The sequence below is a fragment of the Dermacentor variabilis genome, chromosome 3, assembly GCF_050947875.1.
Source record: "Dermacentor variabilis isolate Ectoservices chromosome 3, ASM5094787v1, whole genome shotgun sequence".
NCBI classification, from domain to species: Eukaryota; Metazoa; Arthropoda; class Arachnida; order Ixodida; family Ixodidae; genus Dermacentor; species Dermacentor variabilis.
The window spans coordinates 217,335,376-217,354,733 of record NC_134570.1 but is presented as its reverse complement, the minus strand read 5'-3'; the positions used below and the strand labels follow the sequence as shown (position 1 = coordinate 217,354,733).

At 47.1% G+C, this 19,358-nt stretch overlaps 1 protein-coding gene across 1 annotated transcript in view; it reads left to right on the top strand.

The window, feature by feature from the left end:
• The window catches only part of LOC142574424 (cytochrome P450 3A9-like), a 421,036-nt gene that overhangs the window by 46,997 nt on the left and 354,681 nt on the right, over positions 1-19,358 (top strand). Inside the window, exons 2-3 of the mRNA XM_075683508.1 lie at positions 1,836-1,932; positions 6,323-6,375. Coding sequence (XP_075539623.1) covers positions 1,836-1,932; positions 6,323-6,375 — 150 coding nt within the window. The remainder of the gene's footprint in view (positions 1-1,835; positions 1,933-6,322; positions 6,376-19,358) is intronic.

Genomic DNA, 19,358 nt, shown 5'->3' with positions numbered 1-19,358 from the left:
TGACGAGAAAAGGATGATCACGTAGTAAAATAAAAGTCCGTAGAATCAGGAAGTCACGTGTATCTGTCTGTATTCAAGCAATATAGTGATTACCATATATTGACTCAAAATAGCCATCAATATACACACACCTTCGCTGGTCATCCATCTTCACATAGTGGAATCGCATTAATTTTTTTTAACTAAACGCCGTTTTATACACTCAAGCACGAAAGTAACTGGAACGCCAATGTATTTCTTCGCAAAGTTCGGGAATTCCGGCGTGAAATGCGGTATCCACGTTCCATTGGTCTAGGAATCTTTCGCCCTCCTCAGCATACTGTAGCAGATCACCAGCCATGGTTGCTTAGTGGATATGGTGTTGGGTTGCTAAGCACGGGGTCGCGGGATCGAATACCGGCCACAGAGGCCGCATTTCGATGTGACAAAATGCGAAAACATCCGTGTACTTAGAATTAGGTGCACATAAAATACCCCAGATGGCCCAAATTTGCCAAGTCCACTACTACGGCGTGCCTCATAATCAAATGGTGGTTTTGCCACGTAAAACCCCTTAATTTAAACCATTTCAAATGATTCAGCGAAGTAACCATTCTCTTGCCTTTGATCATGTCATCCTGCTGCTTACGCCCCCACCGACATGAAGCCCTCCGGTACCCTAAGGAGCCGTGAACGATGACGTAAGCACGAAATGCCAAGCTCTCGGGAAATGTCCTGGAGGTGCATGCGCCGATCCGGTTTCACCATTGTATCCACGCGGGAAGCGTCAGTCAGTGACGCAAGCCGCTAGCTGCCCGGTCATGCAAGCCTTGGCAGACTTTTGCGAACTCGCAACACCACCACCTCACACTTCCTTAAGCAAGACAGCTTTTCCCATACGTCGGCTGCATTTCCCTGTGAATTTCTATGGGCGTTCGTTCATTGCTCCAGAGAAAACGACTCCCACTTCGCCGCTCGTATACGCCGTGGAGGCGTGAAGCACACTCGCCGTCTTCAACAACTGACAGCAGCGCCGTACCGCGGAGCTACCGGCCGATAAGGTCAGGCCGGTCGGGTCGGTGGAAGAAACATCAATAGCTTGGAATTAATATGTTAATTTCGCATTTACAGCTGTAATTTGCCAAAAAAAGATAGGGACAAAGGCTTTGGATTTGGCCTAGCCTATAGACCAAAGTAGGAGGTGTGCAAATGATCGCGTCCAGTAACACCGTAGAAGTGTGAAAAACAAGGCGTAGGGTGCCTTGATGTGCTCTGTAGAAAGTGCAAGTCTAGTGATTATCGTAGTGCTATTCCCAGTTGCAGACCCGTGTGTGAAATCAAGCTGCGTGCCAATGCATCAAAAATGCGCCATTACCATGAGAAGCAGGTGCCCACTGACACGTGAAATCATCGAGCCAAACATGATTCATAGTTAAGGGGAAAACTGTGGGCCCAAGCCGTCAATTGCTATATATTTGCGGGAATTGATTACCTGTGTCGTCACTGAATCTTTTGATGGGTGCGTTTGCGTGAGGTGCTTCCACGCCTTCCCTTTATATTCCGCTTCTCTGTTTTAAATAAATTGATTCAAGTTAGCGCTCGCGTGTCTCCCGTCTTCTTTCACCGCCTTCGTGCTGTCATTCGCCTTAGGTTTTTGGTCTTGTTGATGCCAGCTGTGTTTTCTCTCCTACAATATCTCGACAATGACGTAAAACGTATTTTTGTCAGTACAGCGCCCGTCATATTCACTCCCCCCTTCCTTTATTGTCTTCGTACTATTGATCGGAGATGCCGTTCATAATTTCTGACATGGAATAGAGACTGGCTTGAGACACATTTTTCTTCGCCACTTCCAGGTTGGCCAATGGCCAAGCACGCTACTGGGCCTCGCGTGGGGTGGAGCACGTGACCTGCCTGCAATTTATCCGGGACACTGTCCGGATGTACTATACGGTGAGTGGGGAAATTGAAGATCGAACAGTGTGCAAGTAAACCAAATTTTTCCTTTGCATTTAAGAACATGATTTGTTGAACAACTAGTCACAGTGATGCAAACATCGTGTGCCCTAAAATGAAATTAGCAACCAGACCTAATTTGGACCAAGTGAAGACAGCGACTGAAAGACCGGCGCGATGTATTTAAGGTACGTGGTCATACTTTTATTAGACATGCGCATGCGCGACAGAACAGTCCCCTCAGCTCGTCCGCGGAGCGTTCGGCGTCGTTGTTGCGTTCCAGCAGGTAGTGGCGGAATTTGCGTCTGGAAGAGGAGCACTCGTCATTGTTCTGGTACCACGAACGAGTGCCACCCTCCAGACTTGGTCACATCGTTGCACTTGTTAAAAGTGGCGACACGTTTGTAACTAATTCAGTGAGTTCTACATGTCCGCGAAGGTGTCACTGTAGAACAGCTTCCTGGAACTTGCAATCAGACCACTTTTTGCCTTCCATAGTGTTTTCTAAACCGTCAACGTAGCCTCCAGAAGCCCACACTCATCCGCTTATACTTCGGCTGACCCGATCAACAAGGCCTTCTGCTTGAGAGGTTTGGGCCGAGGATACCCAGCACATCTACCAGCTTGCGACGCACTAAAAAAAATTTTGCATAGGCTGAATAGGCAGCACTATTCCATGATGTCCGAAATCTACAAGCAGGAGCACGCGCTGTCGCTCGTTTCTTTCAAAATTTTGTTAGCCACACGTGGTGGCAATATTATGGGATTTTTTAAATGTATGCTTGAGTTTAAACACCACCAGTTCCCGCTATTCAATCTCATCAGTCCAAGGAAAGTGCCCATAGTCTCTCTTTTTCTCCGCATATAGGTTAAGCATTTTTTTGGTGTCACTTGATGCAATGCCTCCTAAATAAGTGGTTTTACATGCCCATGATTCAAGGCTTTTTCTGTGCTTCAATAATTTCCTGTTTCATAATGTCAGCTTAATAGTGTACAACCGGCAGTGATATTACGGCAGCCAGAGGACAGCTTGCCCAACGCATCCGGTACTTGTCTTCATTCGCGTCGACAAGCGTTATAAGCCCAGCCTTCACTATGGCGGGATTGCAGCAGACGCGCGTCCTGACTCTGTTTTCCCGAGGAAGATGTTTCCAAGTTTCTAATAAATGTATGGCGTCCACCACGAGAACGCTCCCCCCCCCCCAAAAAAAATAACAAAACAGGCAGACGTTTTAGTGCGAAGCATTCATCTGCGACTCAACCCCGTTATGTACGTTTGTCTGGCCATTTTCGGTAGCTGATCCGTAGATAGTACTGTCTTAAAAAAATGGCCAGTGGAAAGAAAAGAAACAGCAGTTAGCTATGCAGCTTAGAAGAACTTCTTGTTGGGCGACTTTGTGCGTATTAGCGAACAGTTTTGTAACTGCGCAAACAAACGACCACAGAGAGAGAACACAGATAGACTGCGCCTATCCTTGTGTACTCTCTCTCTCTCTTTGCGGTCGTTTGTTTGCGCAGTTATAGAACTGTTAGCAGTGGGATAGCCATCGTGTATGACGCCTGCCCTAAATAAATTAAAAGCTGTGGGCCACGAAAGCAAGTGCACGGGATGAATATTTGCCCATGACGTCGTTGCACGTCGTAAGAAGCTGTTTGGCATGTAAGGATGGACAACCTTTGTCTAGATCTGAGCTGTTTGGCCGAGCACACACACGCACGCACGCACGCACACGCACGCACACGCACACACACACACACACACACACACACACACACACACACACACACACACACACACACATATATATATATATATATATATATATATATATATATATATATATATATATATATATATATATATATATATATATATACATATATATATGCAGACGCATTTGCCGTTTGTCGTTTTCCCATTCACAGTCTGGGGTATTTATGTTTACCAACTAGAACCTATCCTGGAAACTAAACGTGGGAATGTGAACAAGCGACACCACTCACGGTCTTTTGTTTGGTTTGTTGGCTCCTTATGACGTGACTATGTGTACAGTCAAACCTCGATACAACAAACATCGATTTAACGAAATTCACGATGTAGCGAATTATTTTCATTCCCCGATGTTACACTCCGTTCCATACATAGCAATCAACGCTCTGGAGTCTAGAGAGACTTTTTGCAATGGCTTCGTTCGCACTTGAATATAGTTCGATGTCTTTTGACCGCAATTGTGCGCAACAGTTTTTTTATGGAGGCTAAGTATTGAATGAAACAAGTTCTAATCCTTAAACAAACACTGCAGTATACGGCTGATAATGCGTTGTTTTTTGACATTCCTATTTCTGTGGTTCCTTTCGGGTTTTTTATTTGTAACCCGTCACGAGAAGCCTCACGTGCTGTTGACGCGCAGCCAAGCATGGACGGAGCGCGCGGAATGCTAACTTTTCTTGGCCGAAGTTCTTGCGTAGCTTCCACAGCGTTGACTGCTATGTATGGAACGGAGTATAGTTCCATTGAAAGCCGCGTATTTATTTTTCGCGATTTAAGGAAGTAACTTCGTGACACAGTTTCAATTTAACGAAGTGTTCGGTCATTTCAAACGTGCATTTGGAGCCTGTACGGCTAGTAAATCAGGCAGAATCTATGTCGGCCGAGGCAAAAGTTATTGCAAGCATCCTTTTGCCTGAAACGTTTGAGTGGCAAAACCGCTGTCGAAGCGCGCGCGCCGGGACGCAGTAGGCAGGAAACACCGCTGCGCCATTTTTTGCGTTTGTAAACAACTCGGAGAGACACGAGAGAGCTGGCGATTCCTTCTGGGCAATAGGGATGGGGAGGGAGGGAACGTGCGGTAACATGGTAGTGCAGTTAGGTTTTTATGCTCTGTGCTTTCGACGTTTCATTTGCGTGGAAGCGAGAAATGCATGAAGGTCAGTTTGATCGCTGGTGCTGCCATGATTCCTCACTCCAACATTTTGACAGCGAATTTTAGCACTCATAGAGTGAGATGCGTTCATGTTTACCTTGGCGCGCGTCACACTGTGCTTGTTTAGTTAAAATGCGTTGGCGGGCTGGTCGGTTTGGATCCATCATAGAATGTGTAAGCGTGACTTAACGAGGACGTAGACAGAAACAGACACACGGAGACAGCGCTGTCTCTCTGTGTCTGTTTCTTTCTACGTTCTCCTTCAGTCACGCTTCGACATTATATCATTGTTAATTTAGTTACTAAGAGAATATTGCCATGTTTATATGGCCGATAAAACTATTATCCTTACGTCGTATAGTTGTCTCCTAATTTGCTATTCGAATTGGTGTGTCGTCTTTCGGGCGATACTGCGACTTTTCTCAGCGTGAAAAAAAATTTTTTCTTGTTTTCTCATCCACGCATTCGCTTCAGGTATATTGGCCACTCTAGGAGACGTTTGTGTTCTATGCCCACATGTTCTCGACATTGACCCTTTGGCTATCAGCCAAAGTTCACCGCACTGTACCAGCGTATCCCAATTTGCAGTATATTGAGACAATAATATTTCAGAATTTTAGAAACACGGAAGGTTCATCGTTTTATTCACGAGCGTAGTTACGATACTTGGTAGCGTCTTAATACGTTACTGGATGATTGTGGTCAAGATTAAATCACTGGTGGCAGCAGCAGCAGTGGATGCAGCACGCTGGACGCCGCGCGGAAGTACACATGCCGTGAACACGTAGGTTAATATAAGGGCTTGCCTTGGTAGGACTTAGGTTGCTAACTCAACGTTGTTAAAGTTGGATTGACGTTTTGAAATATCATATTTACAAATGATGCGCATTGAGTTAGGACGCTGCACTGCGGTGAAGTTCAGCGAATGACCACAGGGGCAATATACAAAATTCTTGGGTGTGACCTGCTTCTGCAACATATGGGACCCTAAGAACGGCGCTACCTAGGCTCGTTCTGATTGGCCGCAGAATAACCCTAGGCAGGCATCGCGCTGTGCTGACCACAGCGCGTGACACATTGGATGACATTACACGTTCCATATCAAGAAAGTAAATAAAAATTGCATGCATCGTCGTTAGCAGCAAATTATTTAAGTCACCGCTTCATTTGTGCTATGCTTCAGATAGATTCCAAAACGTACGTTGCATGTGCACATTTTCTGTTCTCCTTGCTTCAGTCAGGGCTTCCGCTTCAACGCCGTTTTTCGGTGAGAAATTGTTCCAGGCCAGTGGAAGGCGCGCCACCTTCTTTCTGCGCGCTTAGTATAGTTGTTTGTTCTGGCACTTCAGACGACTCCCTGGCCCAGAAGAAGAGTGATTGCTTAAGCGAACAGTTTGTTATTTGTGTTAGGTAACTTGTGAGTGTAAAGCTGACTGGCGCAATCTTCTTTGTAATACTTGCAGCCGCTTCACATCATTTGGCAAGAGGTATACAAGCAACACGGACCTATTACAGGGTAAGTTTGTGAGAATTCCAATTAGAAAAAAGCATATAATATAGAGCATAGCACATAAACATTTCCTAACTCATACTTATTAAACCGATATCCAACACGGAATGAGCTGTGTCACTCGCGCACTTCGATGTGCCATTATTCGCGCCTTAATGTGCTGCATTAAACGCCCGTCGTTAAATTTATGGGTGAATAGCTCCCTATAAGTGCCTTGTAGACAAGAATATGAGCTTTTCTTACGATACGACCACCCCTCCCCCAGTATGACCAAGTTTCCAAAACAAATCCACGCCTCAACTGAAAAAACGTAAACGACACTAAATGAATAGCATGAATTATCCCACACTGCGTACTATGTATTACGCAATCCTCCCGCGAAGCCGTCTTAAACTTGAACGCCTTGCGTGACATAGGTCTCAGCGCAATTTTAATGGCATAGCGAATGCTGCATGCATATTTTGCTGAGACCACTTGCTGTTCAATCCCTGCAATTTTTTTTTCAGATTTGCGAAGGAAGCGATAAGTTAACAAGTTCACTCCAGATAAAATGACAAAAAAATGGGGAGCTGCATGAAAGTTGTTCAATTACAACATTGCCACCAACTTTCGAGTTAATGGACAGTAATCTGACATAAAGCTCTGTGTCAACCCAGATGGCGAAAAGAAAGCACGCATGGAGTGCTTGTCGAATGCCGCAAAACGTTGAGAAACTCTAGGATGCAGCACCTATGTGACTCCACAGCTCTGCACGTTCCGTCTTCGTGTGACTGTGCATGCGAGGAAAAAAAGCTTTTACCATACGCAACACAAGGAGACGGCTACTTTTCCAACCAAAGCTAAATTATTTTTGTGGAATCTGACAATTACATTTAAACAAATAATTGTTTGGGAAAGTTACTAGCCTATCAGTAAGTACTAAGAACGCACTTCTTTTCATCAGGTCCTCCTTCGATGGTTTCTTGAGGTGCTCCCATTCAATGACTGATGTATAAAAGCCGACGCGCTTCACCTGCTGATCAGATTTTCCACGATCGCCGACTGTGTTCGCTGCTATTGTTGTGCTTTGAGTGCAGCCTGTTTTTGAGGGCACAGGTTCACCCAACAAAACACTAGGTTCGTCATTCACAGTTTTCCTTTATTTATCGTCCCTACCACGTGACATCTGGTGGAGGTACTGGGTAAGTCCGGTCATGAACGGTAATTCTTGCTGTGCAGATTCCATTCGGAGTTCTTAGATGTCCTCCAGCTGACCGAATTTGAGGGCCTTCCCATCCGGTCTTAACTTTCTTCAACTGCGTGGTGATGGGTCCACTCACGACGGCCTAATTGGCTCCTGTGTCCACAGTTCAGTTTCAGTTTATTGAGCGTTTGAAATTTTTTTACAAAAGTAACTCTAGGAGGTCCCATAGTCAAAGACTGAGGAGGGGCCTCCAACAAAAAATACATAGAAAAATTTTACTTATAGCGGTTAACAACAGCAGTAGCAATCCTAGGAACAGAAAGTATTAACAAACAAAGTCGAGTCATAGTAATAACAACAAAGTATAAACACGAAAAGCAGATCCAAGGAGTATTATTCGACATACAGAAGCTTAAAAAATATACAACACAATCACTTTCCCAAGAAGTGGTGACGAATTTTCCTCTTAAATAAATGAATGGAAGGAGATGATTTAATGGAGGGAGGTAGTGAATTCCATATAGATGTTGCCAAAAAGCTCGCAGTAAGTTTGCCGTAGTTAGTCCTTGGTTTCGGTAGGAGGTAGTTATTATGGTGTGAAAATCGAGTGCCAGTGAAATGGGGGGTTTGGTCTTTTGATATCAACGAAATTGGTAATTCTCCTCGACAAAATTTATACGTCAGGACACTAAGACAACATTTATTTAAATCCACTACGGACAAAATATTATATGTGCGGAGTAATGGCAGAGCACTACATGAAAAATGGCTGTAACTTATTATTCTCAAAGCTTGGTTTTGTGCGAGTTGCAGGGGTGCCAAGTGAGTTGCGTAAGTATTACCCCAAGAAGAAATGCAGTAAGAGATGTGGCTGTGAATAAATGCGTAGTAGAGTGAAATTAATATACGTATAGGAAAATAGGGGTGGACTTTGATTAGTATTCTGATACCATATGCTGCTTTACGCGTTAATAAGGAAATGTGATTTGTAAATTTCAAATGATTGTCCAGTTCAACTCCAAGAAATGTTGCATGGTCAACAGCCTGAAGCGAAGTCGGACCAATGTTAATGCATGGCTTCTCCAGTACACTTTTTTGCGCGGATGAGAAAATTACAAATTTCGATTTAGTAGCATTAATACTGAACATATTATCTCGGCACCAATTAACGATTCTAACCACGTCGGCAATAAGGTGAGATATTAGCGATTCCAAGGAAGTGTTAGAAGAATAAATTGTTGTGTCGTCAGCGTATAAAATACAACTGGAATGTGTAATGTATTCTGGAAGGTCATTGATGTACACGAGGAATAAAATTGGTCCTATTATTGAGACTTGTGGAACCCCTATGTTAGTTAGTTTGGCACGCGAATGTGTATCAGAAATAGAGACGATATGTTTTCGATCATGTAAATAACTGCGAATTAGGGAAAGTGCTGGACCACACACGCCAACAGCGTTTAGTTTAGAAAAAAGTATGTCATGATTTAATGAATCAAATGCTTTAGAAAAATCAATAAATAAGGCACCAGCCAATTTACCTGTGTCAATGGCTGTTTTAAGATGATCGGTTAAAGTAATGAGCGCTAATTCAGTTGAACAACCAGATCGAAAGCCAAATTGATAAGAGGACAAAATACTGAACTTTGTGAAATAGCTAGTTAAACGTACTACGAATAACTTTTCAATTATCTTGCTGAAGAATGATAAAATAGATATAGGGCGGTGGTTTAATAACGAGTTCTTGCTATCTTTTTTGAAAACAGGAATAACTTTGGCCATTTTTAAGCAGCTAGGAAAGACGCCGGTTTTGAATATTAGATTTATTATGTGTGAGAGTGTGTCACTGATAAGATGAGCTATAAGTTTTACATGAGATGAGTTGAAGTTATCTAAACCAGCTCCAGTGTTCTTTAAGCTCAGAATGGTCATGCGCACTTCTGAGGAAACTGGACCGAGAAAAAAACTGTGTGGCAAACGATGATAAGCCTTGTCGATGTGAACTGAGAGACGTGGCTGGTCGGGGCAAAAAGAATCGACAAAGGCGTTAGCAATGGCTGAAGGATTATTAAGGGTTTGTTCCCCAACTTGAATAGCAGTTATGGCGGGATTTGGCGATGTTCTATTTAAAAATTCATTGATAATTTTCCCACTGTCTTTTAGAATCGTTGCCAGCACGGTCAATTTCCTTTTCATAATACTCTTTTTTAGCGTTTTTAAGAAGCCTGCTCAAAATATTCGAGTAGCACTTGTAACGAGTGAGCAGGGTCAAATTAAATGGCTTCTTTTTTGTTTTTTTATAAACATTATCTTTTCTGCGCACGCATTTGAGAAGATTACCAGTCATCCACGGACAACGAGGAAAAGCGAACCTTTTCTTACTCGTGGTTATTGTGGTTGATTCGGAAGTAGCGTTAGAAATTATATTGCAAAACAATTCGAAGGCGATTTCTGGATTATTTTGTGACGTAACGAGGTACCAATTAACTTCGGCGACGTAACGAGGTACCAATTAACTTCGGCGATTTTCCTAACAAATGAAGTTTTGTCGAGATTTTTTCTTTTAACATACATATCTGGAATAATAATATTGGAATTTATACGCACGAATATTGGATAATGATCAGTTAGTGAAACTTCAATGACACCAGATCCAGGAGTAACCATGAGATTCGACAATGCATGGTCAAATAGTGTATCCGGACCATTTATATTCCGCCGAGTAGGTACAGTTACAAGTGATTCGAGGCCATGTCCATTCAATGCATCTGTATAAGCAGTGTATGATGAACTGTGAACATCTGAAAGATTAATATTGATGTCACCCATAATAATGATGTTCTAGCGATAGCGTGTGCAAAACATGGTATAGTTCTAAACAAAAATCATTAAAGGATGACGACGGCGATCGATAAATAGAACCAACCACTAAATTTTTGGCGTCAATATCGAGAAATGATGCGTTCAGCTCAATCCACACTGATTCGCAATTTATTTGATTAATTGTTAAGTCCCGACGCCTGGAATATCCTAACTCTGATGAAATGAAGACAGCTGCGCCGCCATGACAGCTGTCACTCCGGTGACAGTATTCTGGCGTATAGGATGAAAAAGAGTACAAGTTGTTATCGGCTTCGCTGAGCCAGGTTTCACTAACACATATGATCGAGAAGTGGTGCTGACTGGATGATAGGAAATGATAAATGTCATCAAAATGTTTCCGTAAGCTGCGTGCATTAAAATGTACGAGGGATCGGCAAGGAGGCTTAAGGTAAGAATCTAGTTCGGACGGTGTGAAGTATGAAGCCATAAGAGGTCTGTTGGGGACGGATTGACATTATGCACGTGATTCAGGTTAAGAGATAACAGAAAGGTCCGCTTCACAGTTAATGCGGTGAACTCGGCTGTCTTCGGACTTGCGCGCGTTAATACGGCAATGCTTAGTCCATAGGAAGCGCCATCCTTTTTCTTTCTTGAGTGCTAAGGCCTGAGCAAACAGCCTCTTGTTGTCAGGAGTAAGGTGTTCGTTAATGAAGATGGGCCCTGCGTTCTCTCCAGAGGAACCAAGACTGCCGGTATTCATCCTGGCCTTGCGAGCCTTTGCCAGGAAATCATTTTTTTTTAGCGCGGGAGCAAAACCTGGCAATAATATTTTGATGACCTGATTTAGTGGGCACACGATGCGCCATCTCGATCTCGACCGGAGCAAAAGAGCATGCCGCCTTATCGGCAATGGCAGTTACAATGGAAATGCAGTCTTCCTCCTTTGTAATAATATAATAATATTTGGGGTTTTACGTGCCAAAACCACTTTCTGATTATGAGGCACGCCGTAGTGGAGGACTCCGGAAATTTTGACCACCTGGGGTTCTTTAACGTGCACCTAAATCTAAGCTCACGGGTGTTTTCGCATTTCGCCCCCACCGAAATGCGGCCGCCGTGGCCGGGATTCGATCCCGCGACCTCGTGCTCAGCAGCCCAACACCATAGCCACTGAGCAACCACGGCGGGTTTCCTCCTTTGTAAATGGTATTCCTTTGATCTCAACATTGTTGATTCTAGAATACTGTTCCATCTCGGCTAGCCTTTTTTTAAGGGCTTCATTTTCTGATTTCAGAGCCTTGTTTGATGCCGATAGCTCAGCTTGCTGGGTACGCGGGTTCTCGACAATTTCATTTAGCATGGTCAGACTGCCATCCATGCCAGAAACTTGGGTACGCAGGGTGCTGTTATCCAATCCAGCTTCCTGCAGCTTCCCTTTCACATCGGAAACAAAGTTTCTCGACCAGTTTTTGCAATCTACCTTGAAATTGCGCCTCGAGATCATCGAGTCACTTGGCCAACTCCGCATTTGTAGGCATAACGGAAAAGCAACCTAAAAAACGATAGAGTACGAAACGCGAATGCAGCAGCAGCAGCAGCAGTTGCGGTCACAAATACTCTTATGCTATCACCAGGGGAAATAAGTACCAACCTGTGAAACGTAGAAGAATACTTTAGCAAGCGCACACTTGGACCGCAACTGCTGCCGCTTTGATGCCGGTGTCCATCCGACGGAAGCTTTTAAGGCCTCAAATGGTCTGGCGCAGGCGCTCTGGATGCAATCCCGTCGCCACGTAGCGGAGCTTGGGCGCACCTGGAGGAGCAGCGATTACACCCACGTGCGGTATGGAGCAGCAAACAGCTTCGCCAGCAGATGATAGCCCCGGGCCGTAGATTTCAGTGAAACGTAGAAGAATACTTTAGCAAGCGCACACTTGGTCCGCAACTGCTGCCGTTTTGATGCCGGTGTCCATCCGACGGAAGCTTTTAAGGCCTCAAATGGTCTGGCGCAGGCGCTCTGGATGCGATCCCGTCGCCACGTAGCGGAGCTTGGGCGCACCTGGAGGAGCAGCGATTACACCCACGTGCGGTATGGAGCAGCAAACTGCTTCGCCAGCAGATGATAGCCCCGGGCCGTAGATTTCTGTGAAACGTAGAAGAATACTTTAGCAAGCGCACACTTGGACCGCAACTGCTGCCGCTTTGATGCCGGTGTCCATCCGACGGAAGCTTTTATGGCCTCAAACATTCTGGCGCAGGCGCTCTGGATGCGATCCCGTCGCCACGTAGCGGAGCTTGGGCGCACCTGGAGGAGCAGCGATTACACCCACGTGCGGTATGGAGCAGCAAACAGCTTCGCCAGCATGATAGCCCCGGGCCGTAGATTTCTGTGAAACGTAGAAGAATACTTAAGCAAGCGCACACTTGGACCGCAACTGCTGCCGCTTTGATGCCGTGACTTCATGGCCATCGAGAAGCATGTCGAGGTCGGTGGTTCTTTGTCGTGCGTTGCAGTTTGGTCTTGGCGTCGGATCACGGCTGCGCCCTGTTGACCTCTGGCTGGAACGTCGCGTCGTCAGGGCTTCTTTTGTTCGCGTATTCTTTGCTTCGAGGCTTCGTAGGGGTGGCGACGTGTCGTTGGTATGTCGTCGAGATAGACTTCTCGACGTCTTCGTCGGTCACAGAGGATCTTCGTCAGTTCGATGAACAGCAACCGCACCTCCATCGCTTGCTGCTTTTCGTTTTCCGGATATGGGCTGACGGACCAGCCACGGGCTGGGTCAGTGTATTGTCGGCGCTGTGGCGATAGGTAGCGGCCTGGTGACTGCGAACCGGACGGTCGTCGAGGGCTTAGCGAGAAGTTCTTACGCCGCTATTTCGGATGCTACAAGATCATCCCACGCATTGGTGCACTCGACTATGAGGTCGTGCCAGACGGCATTTCGCTATCACAGCGGCGCCGTTCACGACCATAAATGGTCCATGTTGTGCGACTTAAGCCGTTCTACCAGCGCTAACGAACTCCGGGACTTTGCATAGAGGAACTTCGGGCCTTCTTTCCTTTTTGGACTGTGTTACTTTAAACTTTGTTTGTTTGTTGTTTTGCTACTTTTGTTTAAAATGTCCTTCGGTGTTTCGCGTTCCTCTTATGTTTGGAGCATCGGGACGATGACTGCTAAGATGGGGCATTGAGACGTGCGCTTGTTTATCTCTATCGGGCGACCACGTTTCGCCGCCTAACAAATGTTATCGCACAGCGCAGGATGCGCCTGCATGTATCGGACGTTTCTACCCGCCGTGGTTGCTCAGTGGCTATGGTGTTGGGCTGCTGAGCACGAGGTCGCGGGATCGAATCCCGGCCACGGCGGCCGCATTTCTATGGGGGCGAAATGCGAAAACATCCGTGTGCTTAGATTTAGGTGCACGTTAAAGAACCCCAGGTGGTCGAAATTTCCGGAGTCCTCCGCTACGGCGTGCCTCATAATCAGAAAGTGGTTTTGGCACGTAAAACCCCAAATATTATTATCGGACGTTTCTCGCATGTTATCGATGGTTCTATCCGCTGTCTGTGTTCGCCGAACCTTTTGTAATCTGAGTGCATGTATGCGCGACGCGAATGGTGTAGAACTTTCTGGAAGACACGTGGGCACCAGTGATTGCTCTGGAACATTCGATGACTTTTGTATATAAGCCGATGCGCTTAACCCGCTGATCAGATTTTCGACGAGTGCTGACTGTGTTTGCCGCCGTTGCCGTTCTTTGAGTGTAGCCTGTTCTTGAGGGCACAAGTTCGCCCAATAAAACGCTAGTTTTGTCATTCCCAGTTTTTGCTCCTTTCTTCACCGTCACTACCACGTGACACTATGCATGTATATTGTCACGTTGTAAAGACGGTGAAGAACACAGTAGCCAAACTATGAACGACCAAACCAACTTTCTATTGAGGGAATCACAAAAGCAAGTGACACTCGAAGCACTGCGATAGCATCGAGTCGGCGTCTCCTAGATAGCACAAGGTCTATGCACTTAAATCCATCACGTTATGATACTCGGCCCGACTGCCATAGAATCTAACGCGGACGCTTCCTAGTGCACCGCGCTGATTTCATGAAGCCGGGCTCGGAGCTCAATTTCAGTTCAAGTAGCATGATATCATCAGGGTGTCTGCCAAGGTGACCTTTCTAAATTCCCTGAGCTTTCCAGGTTTTCCCCGAGCACCTTTGCGAAATTCCCTAAGTGATAGGGTACTTTGTTTTAAACAATATCAAGACGGGCTAACACCATCTCACCCGATGCTGTCACTCTTTAGTAAGCACGTTAGAAAAAAAACGCCTTAATCCCATTTTAATATTGAGGGGTAGTGTTTATTTTATTCCGACAGAAAACAAAAGGGGGGGGGGGGTAGTAACATGCACGGCGAATAAAATATCTACGAAGAAAATGGTAAAGCCCATTGCAAATCGAGTAAAACATTCTCAAATACGAATAAAAAGGAGATGCATAAAGAAGCAAATATTTTCGAATATGAGCTATTTCTATCAACTGATAGCATACTTATTGCTATGAGGCCCGAACATTGTCACATGTGAGATTCTCTGGCAAGAGCAGGTAAGTCAACCTCAACTGTCTTGACATGCTCTAGGCCCGCGCACGACGCCTCAGTGTTGCGCTTCAATCCTTTGAATAGTTTATTTTGGTTTGGATGAGCGACACCTGCCTCTCGGCGTCAGCCAACACTTTGTTTTTGAAGCTGCAATACGCTTCCTTCCGCGTTCATTCCTCAAAGTGCAGGTCCTTTGTCTTCTTGTTCTCCTTCCGCTGCGCGTTCGCCACAGGGACCAAATATTTGAAGCATCCTCTTGGACAGTTGTGCAGTCAACGTCTCATGTTTTCGGACTCCCTAGGGGCCACTAGAACGTCCGAAAATCGGGCACTTCGAAAAAAAGAATGCATATCTTTTACTGTCCTTAGGGGCTCAAATCACCGCAGGAACATCCGAAAAAGCTCTGAACGCCTGCCAGTACACTTATTAGGCATATCGGTGCTCGTACTGTGAAAAGAGATGGCGGGGACATGCGTGTATAATTAAGGAACACATAGTGTGTCCCGGGAGGATTACCCCTTCCCGCGCTTGTTATGCTTCACCGCAAATACGGTCGCGTATTCTTCACAGCGTGTAACAATACTGTATTGAGGCGAAGCTAAATTTCAGCAGTTGGCATTACGCAACGCGCCGTACTTTCTGAGCTTCGAAGCCAATCGCGAGGACCACAAAGGCGCTGTCGGTGCGATTGCTGACAGCGGCGAATTCTTTGAATTCGCCGCTATCAGCAATCAAGGGTTGTCAAGGGTTGCCGCCGTGGTGTCTACGGCTGTCAGCGGATCTGCGTGCGAGAACGACGGTTCGAGGCGGTGAAGTAATCAAAATGGCCGTGGTAGTGTATTTGATTATTGCCGTTTCGGACCGGCGGACACGGCATGCATACAGTCCGGAAAATCCAGCAGTGAAGGGTTTTTGCATACAAAATTTCAGAAGTTCTTATACACTGACCCGATAGGTTACGGGGTGGTGCCGCAAAGCTTTCCGAATCGTCGGGCGTCCGAAAAATTGGTCGTTGACTGTACACTGCAATTGCTCCAGCCGACGACACGGAGTGAAAGACCATTCGTTACGATTTCTCTCTTACTAGAGCGAGAATTACCGCGACTTTTGTTCCCCTTCAATAAAATTACAGCTAATATTCCCTCATAGAATAACAAATTCTCTGAGTTTTCCCTCAGTATTTCCTCACTACTGAAAATGCCTGATAATTCCCGGTTCTCCCGGTTGCTAGACACCCTGGGACTCATAAAGGAAAGCGCACACGCCTCCTATCTAGGAGGAGTTGCGCGAGCACAGTCGGCATTCCTCGGAAGCTCATCTGCGATCAGACGCGTTGGCTATTTATACGTTGCTCAATGAACCTTCTCGCGTTGTTTCCGGTGCCCGCGTAAGTTCTAGCATGTACAGGGTCGTCCACTCTCAGGATGAACACGGCTCAGCGTGGCATCGCTACGCGGAGCGCCAGTGCGTCCGGCGCACCCGCGCATTGTAGCGAAGCGGCGCAGGCGCACAGGTACCCAGGGGAAGTGCTTCGCGTCGTCTGATACAGCGCTGGAGCACTACAGTTAGTGAAAACTTTATTCTAAATGTCCGGCGATTTGTGCGGGATGGGGCCATAAGCACCCCAGCCTAGGTGACGGCCTCGAGTCCTTGGACACGAGCGGCTTCCTCGGCGTGCCGGACGGCCCGCAGTTAATCAGCGAGGTCGTGGCTGAGCAGGGCTGCCTCCAAACGCGCCCCTCGGTTCCAGACTGCCATTGCTGCCTCGTCCGTCGGGGACTCCTGCTGCTCGCTAGCGGCGCATGCCCACAGCATGCGCTGCAGCGTCAGTCGTCGGACGAATAAATGTCGGGGTAGCATGCGGTGAAGGATCGCCGGGTTCGGATGTGTTTGCGTCCGCAATTGCCTCCAGCCAACCGCCTGTTTCTTGTTAGGTTTGGCGTGCGCTGGTGGGTATTTACATCTGTTCAATCTGTAGTGTTGCGTGATGTCTCTGAGCGTGGTCATGCGATCCCCCCAGGCCCACTCCCGCATCACTCTTGCGGTGGGCGGGAAGTCGGGATTGCCGGCGGGCGCCGCGGGCAGTCTCGTTGCCCGGGAGCGGAGGGTCCGTGTGGGCGGGGGTTCATACGAGGAAGCTGTCGTTTTGGCGGCAAATATTACCATCTTGAATTTGGAGAATGCGGGCCGCTTCCCGGGAGATCCGGCCGCTAACGTAGTTGCGTATCGCTGCCTGCAAATTGCTTATTATAGACAGCTTTAGTTGGGCGTCCGCAACCAACCACGTATGCAGCGCGGCAGGTCGTGAGTACGTAGCTAAGCGCGCGCGCACGAAACGGCAATAGTTGGCCGGACGCGAAAGATGAGAAAGGGATTGATGACTTGCATGAGTAAGAACCAGTAGTATGCTGCTGAGCGCCGCAAGTACGCCCCCTTCTGAAACTGTGCGGCCATTGGGGAACCAGCGCTGGACAGGCGGCGCGCGAAAGAAGTGCGTTGCACGCCTTCCTTGCAAGGAAACGCGGCATACTCCAGCCGCTCGACCAGACGACATGTCCGCGGCCGTTTCATAGTTCGCATGTTTCCGTTTTCGCGCCACTTTCAAGTGGACATTTTTCGTAAAGAAGCTAGCGCCATCAAGTGAAGAAATGACGAAAAAAGCATTTTAAGCTTTATATACTTTTCACAGTGGGTCGCGGCGAGCACGTGCGTTTATTTAACGGTTGCGCCGTGTGCCGTTCCCATGCTTGTGTGGCAGCCTGACTCGCAAATCTAGCAGCTACGACGCCGGTCTTGCTGCGCTATGGTTTCGGAAGTATTAGTTGTCCTGAAGACATTCCATACTTCTCTGGTTAGACATAAGAAATTCTGATGTTACTTCGCCACAGCAGTCAATGGAGAAGAAAGCTTTATCGCATCAGCTGACTCGGGCAAGCAAAGGTTTGAGTGCTCCGCTGCTTGATCCGTAACAACCCTGGCTACATTTAGCACTTATTACATAAATTTACCGGATACATCTCAGCGCCGAGTCCTCATCCACATGCGCATTTTTAAAAACACATAGGCGGCTTAGTCGCGCGTGCGCCGGCAGTATGCGAACACAAGCCGTATTACAAGGCAGCTTCCCTGCCACATAATTCTTGGCAATGAATGGAAACTATTTACCTTTCGTATCGTTCCCTTGGTATGGTGGCATTGGAAGGAGCTTGGCGGTGGTATTGCGAAGGAAAAATGGTTGGTACATATGCCGGATGGTCCATGCCATTGCTCATTTTGTTTCCGACGAAATGCCGACTGCAGCTTCTGCTGTTGTGTACTGGCTGCCACGGCTGACCATCTTCGCTATCGAATAAACCAAGCACACGCGCGAAATTCAATTTAGGAACCAGCCCGACACCGCTTGACAAGGCGACAAGACGGGAACTTACTCCGCTCGCCTGACGGCTTGGATCCAACGCCGCCTCCGTTCTTGTTTGTAGGGTTTAGATGGAAAGATGCAGAAGGATACATCATCCCTCATTCCGACGTAGTTGCGACATTTGTATACACAACAGTGCCGTCGGCGTCCTTTTGTTTTCCTTCGACTATCAGCGCACGCAACGCCGCTACTAGTAGCAATTTTCTTCCGCGGGAGCGGCTGCATTGTGCACGTTCTGACCGCCAGGGTGGCGCTGCAGGCGTCGTGAAAACTCCAGCGCTGGTTCCCCATATCAGCCGCCACGAAGTCAAACCACAAGCCGGAGTCATATCTTCAGTAAGAGCACGGAGGAAGGAAACTAAGGAGAGGCCCTACCCCCTCCGCGCGCTAGGAGAAAAGTGTGGCGGAAATGACGTAGTAGGTTCTCATTTTTTTGCAGCTTTTTTATTTTTTTTTTGTTGTATGGCCACGCCTTTTGGGCCACAATGGCGGCGTTGTTATGGTTTTGAGCGCTCACACGTGTTGCTCTGGTAGGTTGGTGGTAGGCGCTGTGTAGGCGCTGTGTGGGCGGGTTTGCGTTAGTCACCGTGTCTTGTTGCGCTGTGTTACCTGCACCGTGCTATGCCGGATGTTGCGCGAGCGCACGCGCTCCGCGCGCGAAACCACGCGCAGCGCGGCGTGGTTTCGCGAAAGATGTAAACAAGAGAGGAGGGGGGCCCAAAAGGCGGAGCATCGCCATGAGCAACGCCAACTTCCGGCTTCACTTTTGCTTCACAAAGAGTGACGTCAGGGCCTCTCCTTAGTTTAAGTAAGAGCGACGTCGAAAAACGCACTCTCGCGGACACGCGAGAACACGGGAGAGCGTCCCGCAAGGCCCGCTGAACCTGCAGTGGACGCTACGCAGCTCTTGAAAAGCTGCGGGTAGACGCAAGATACCGTGCGTGCTCCTGCGTACTGCGCAT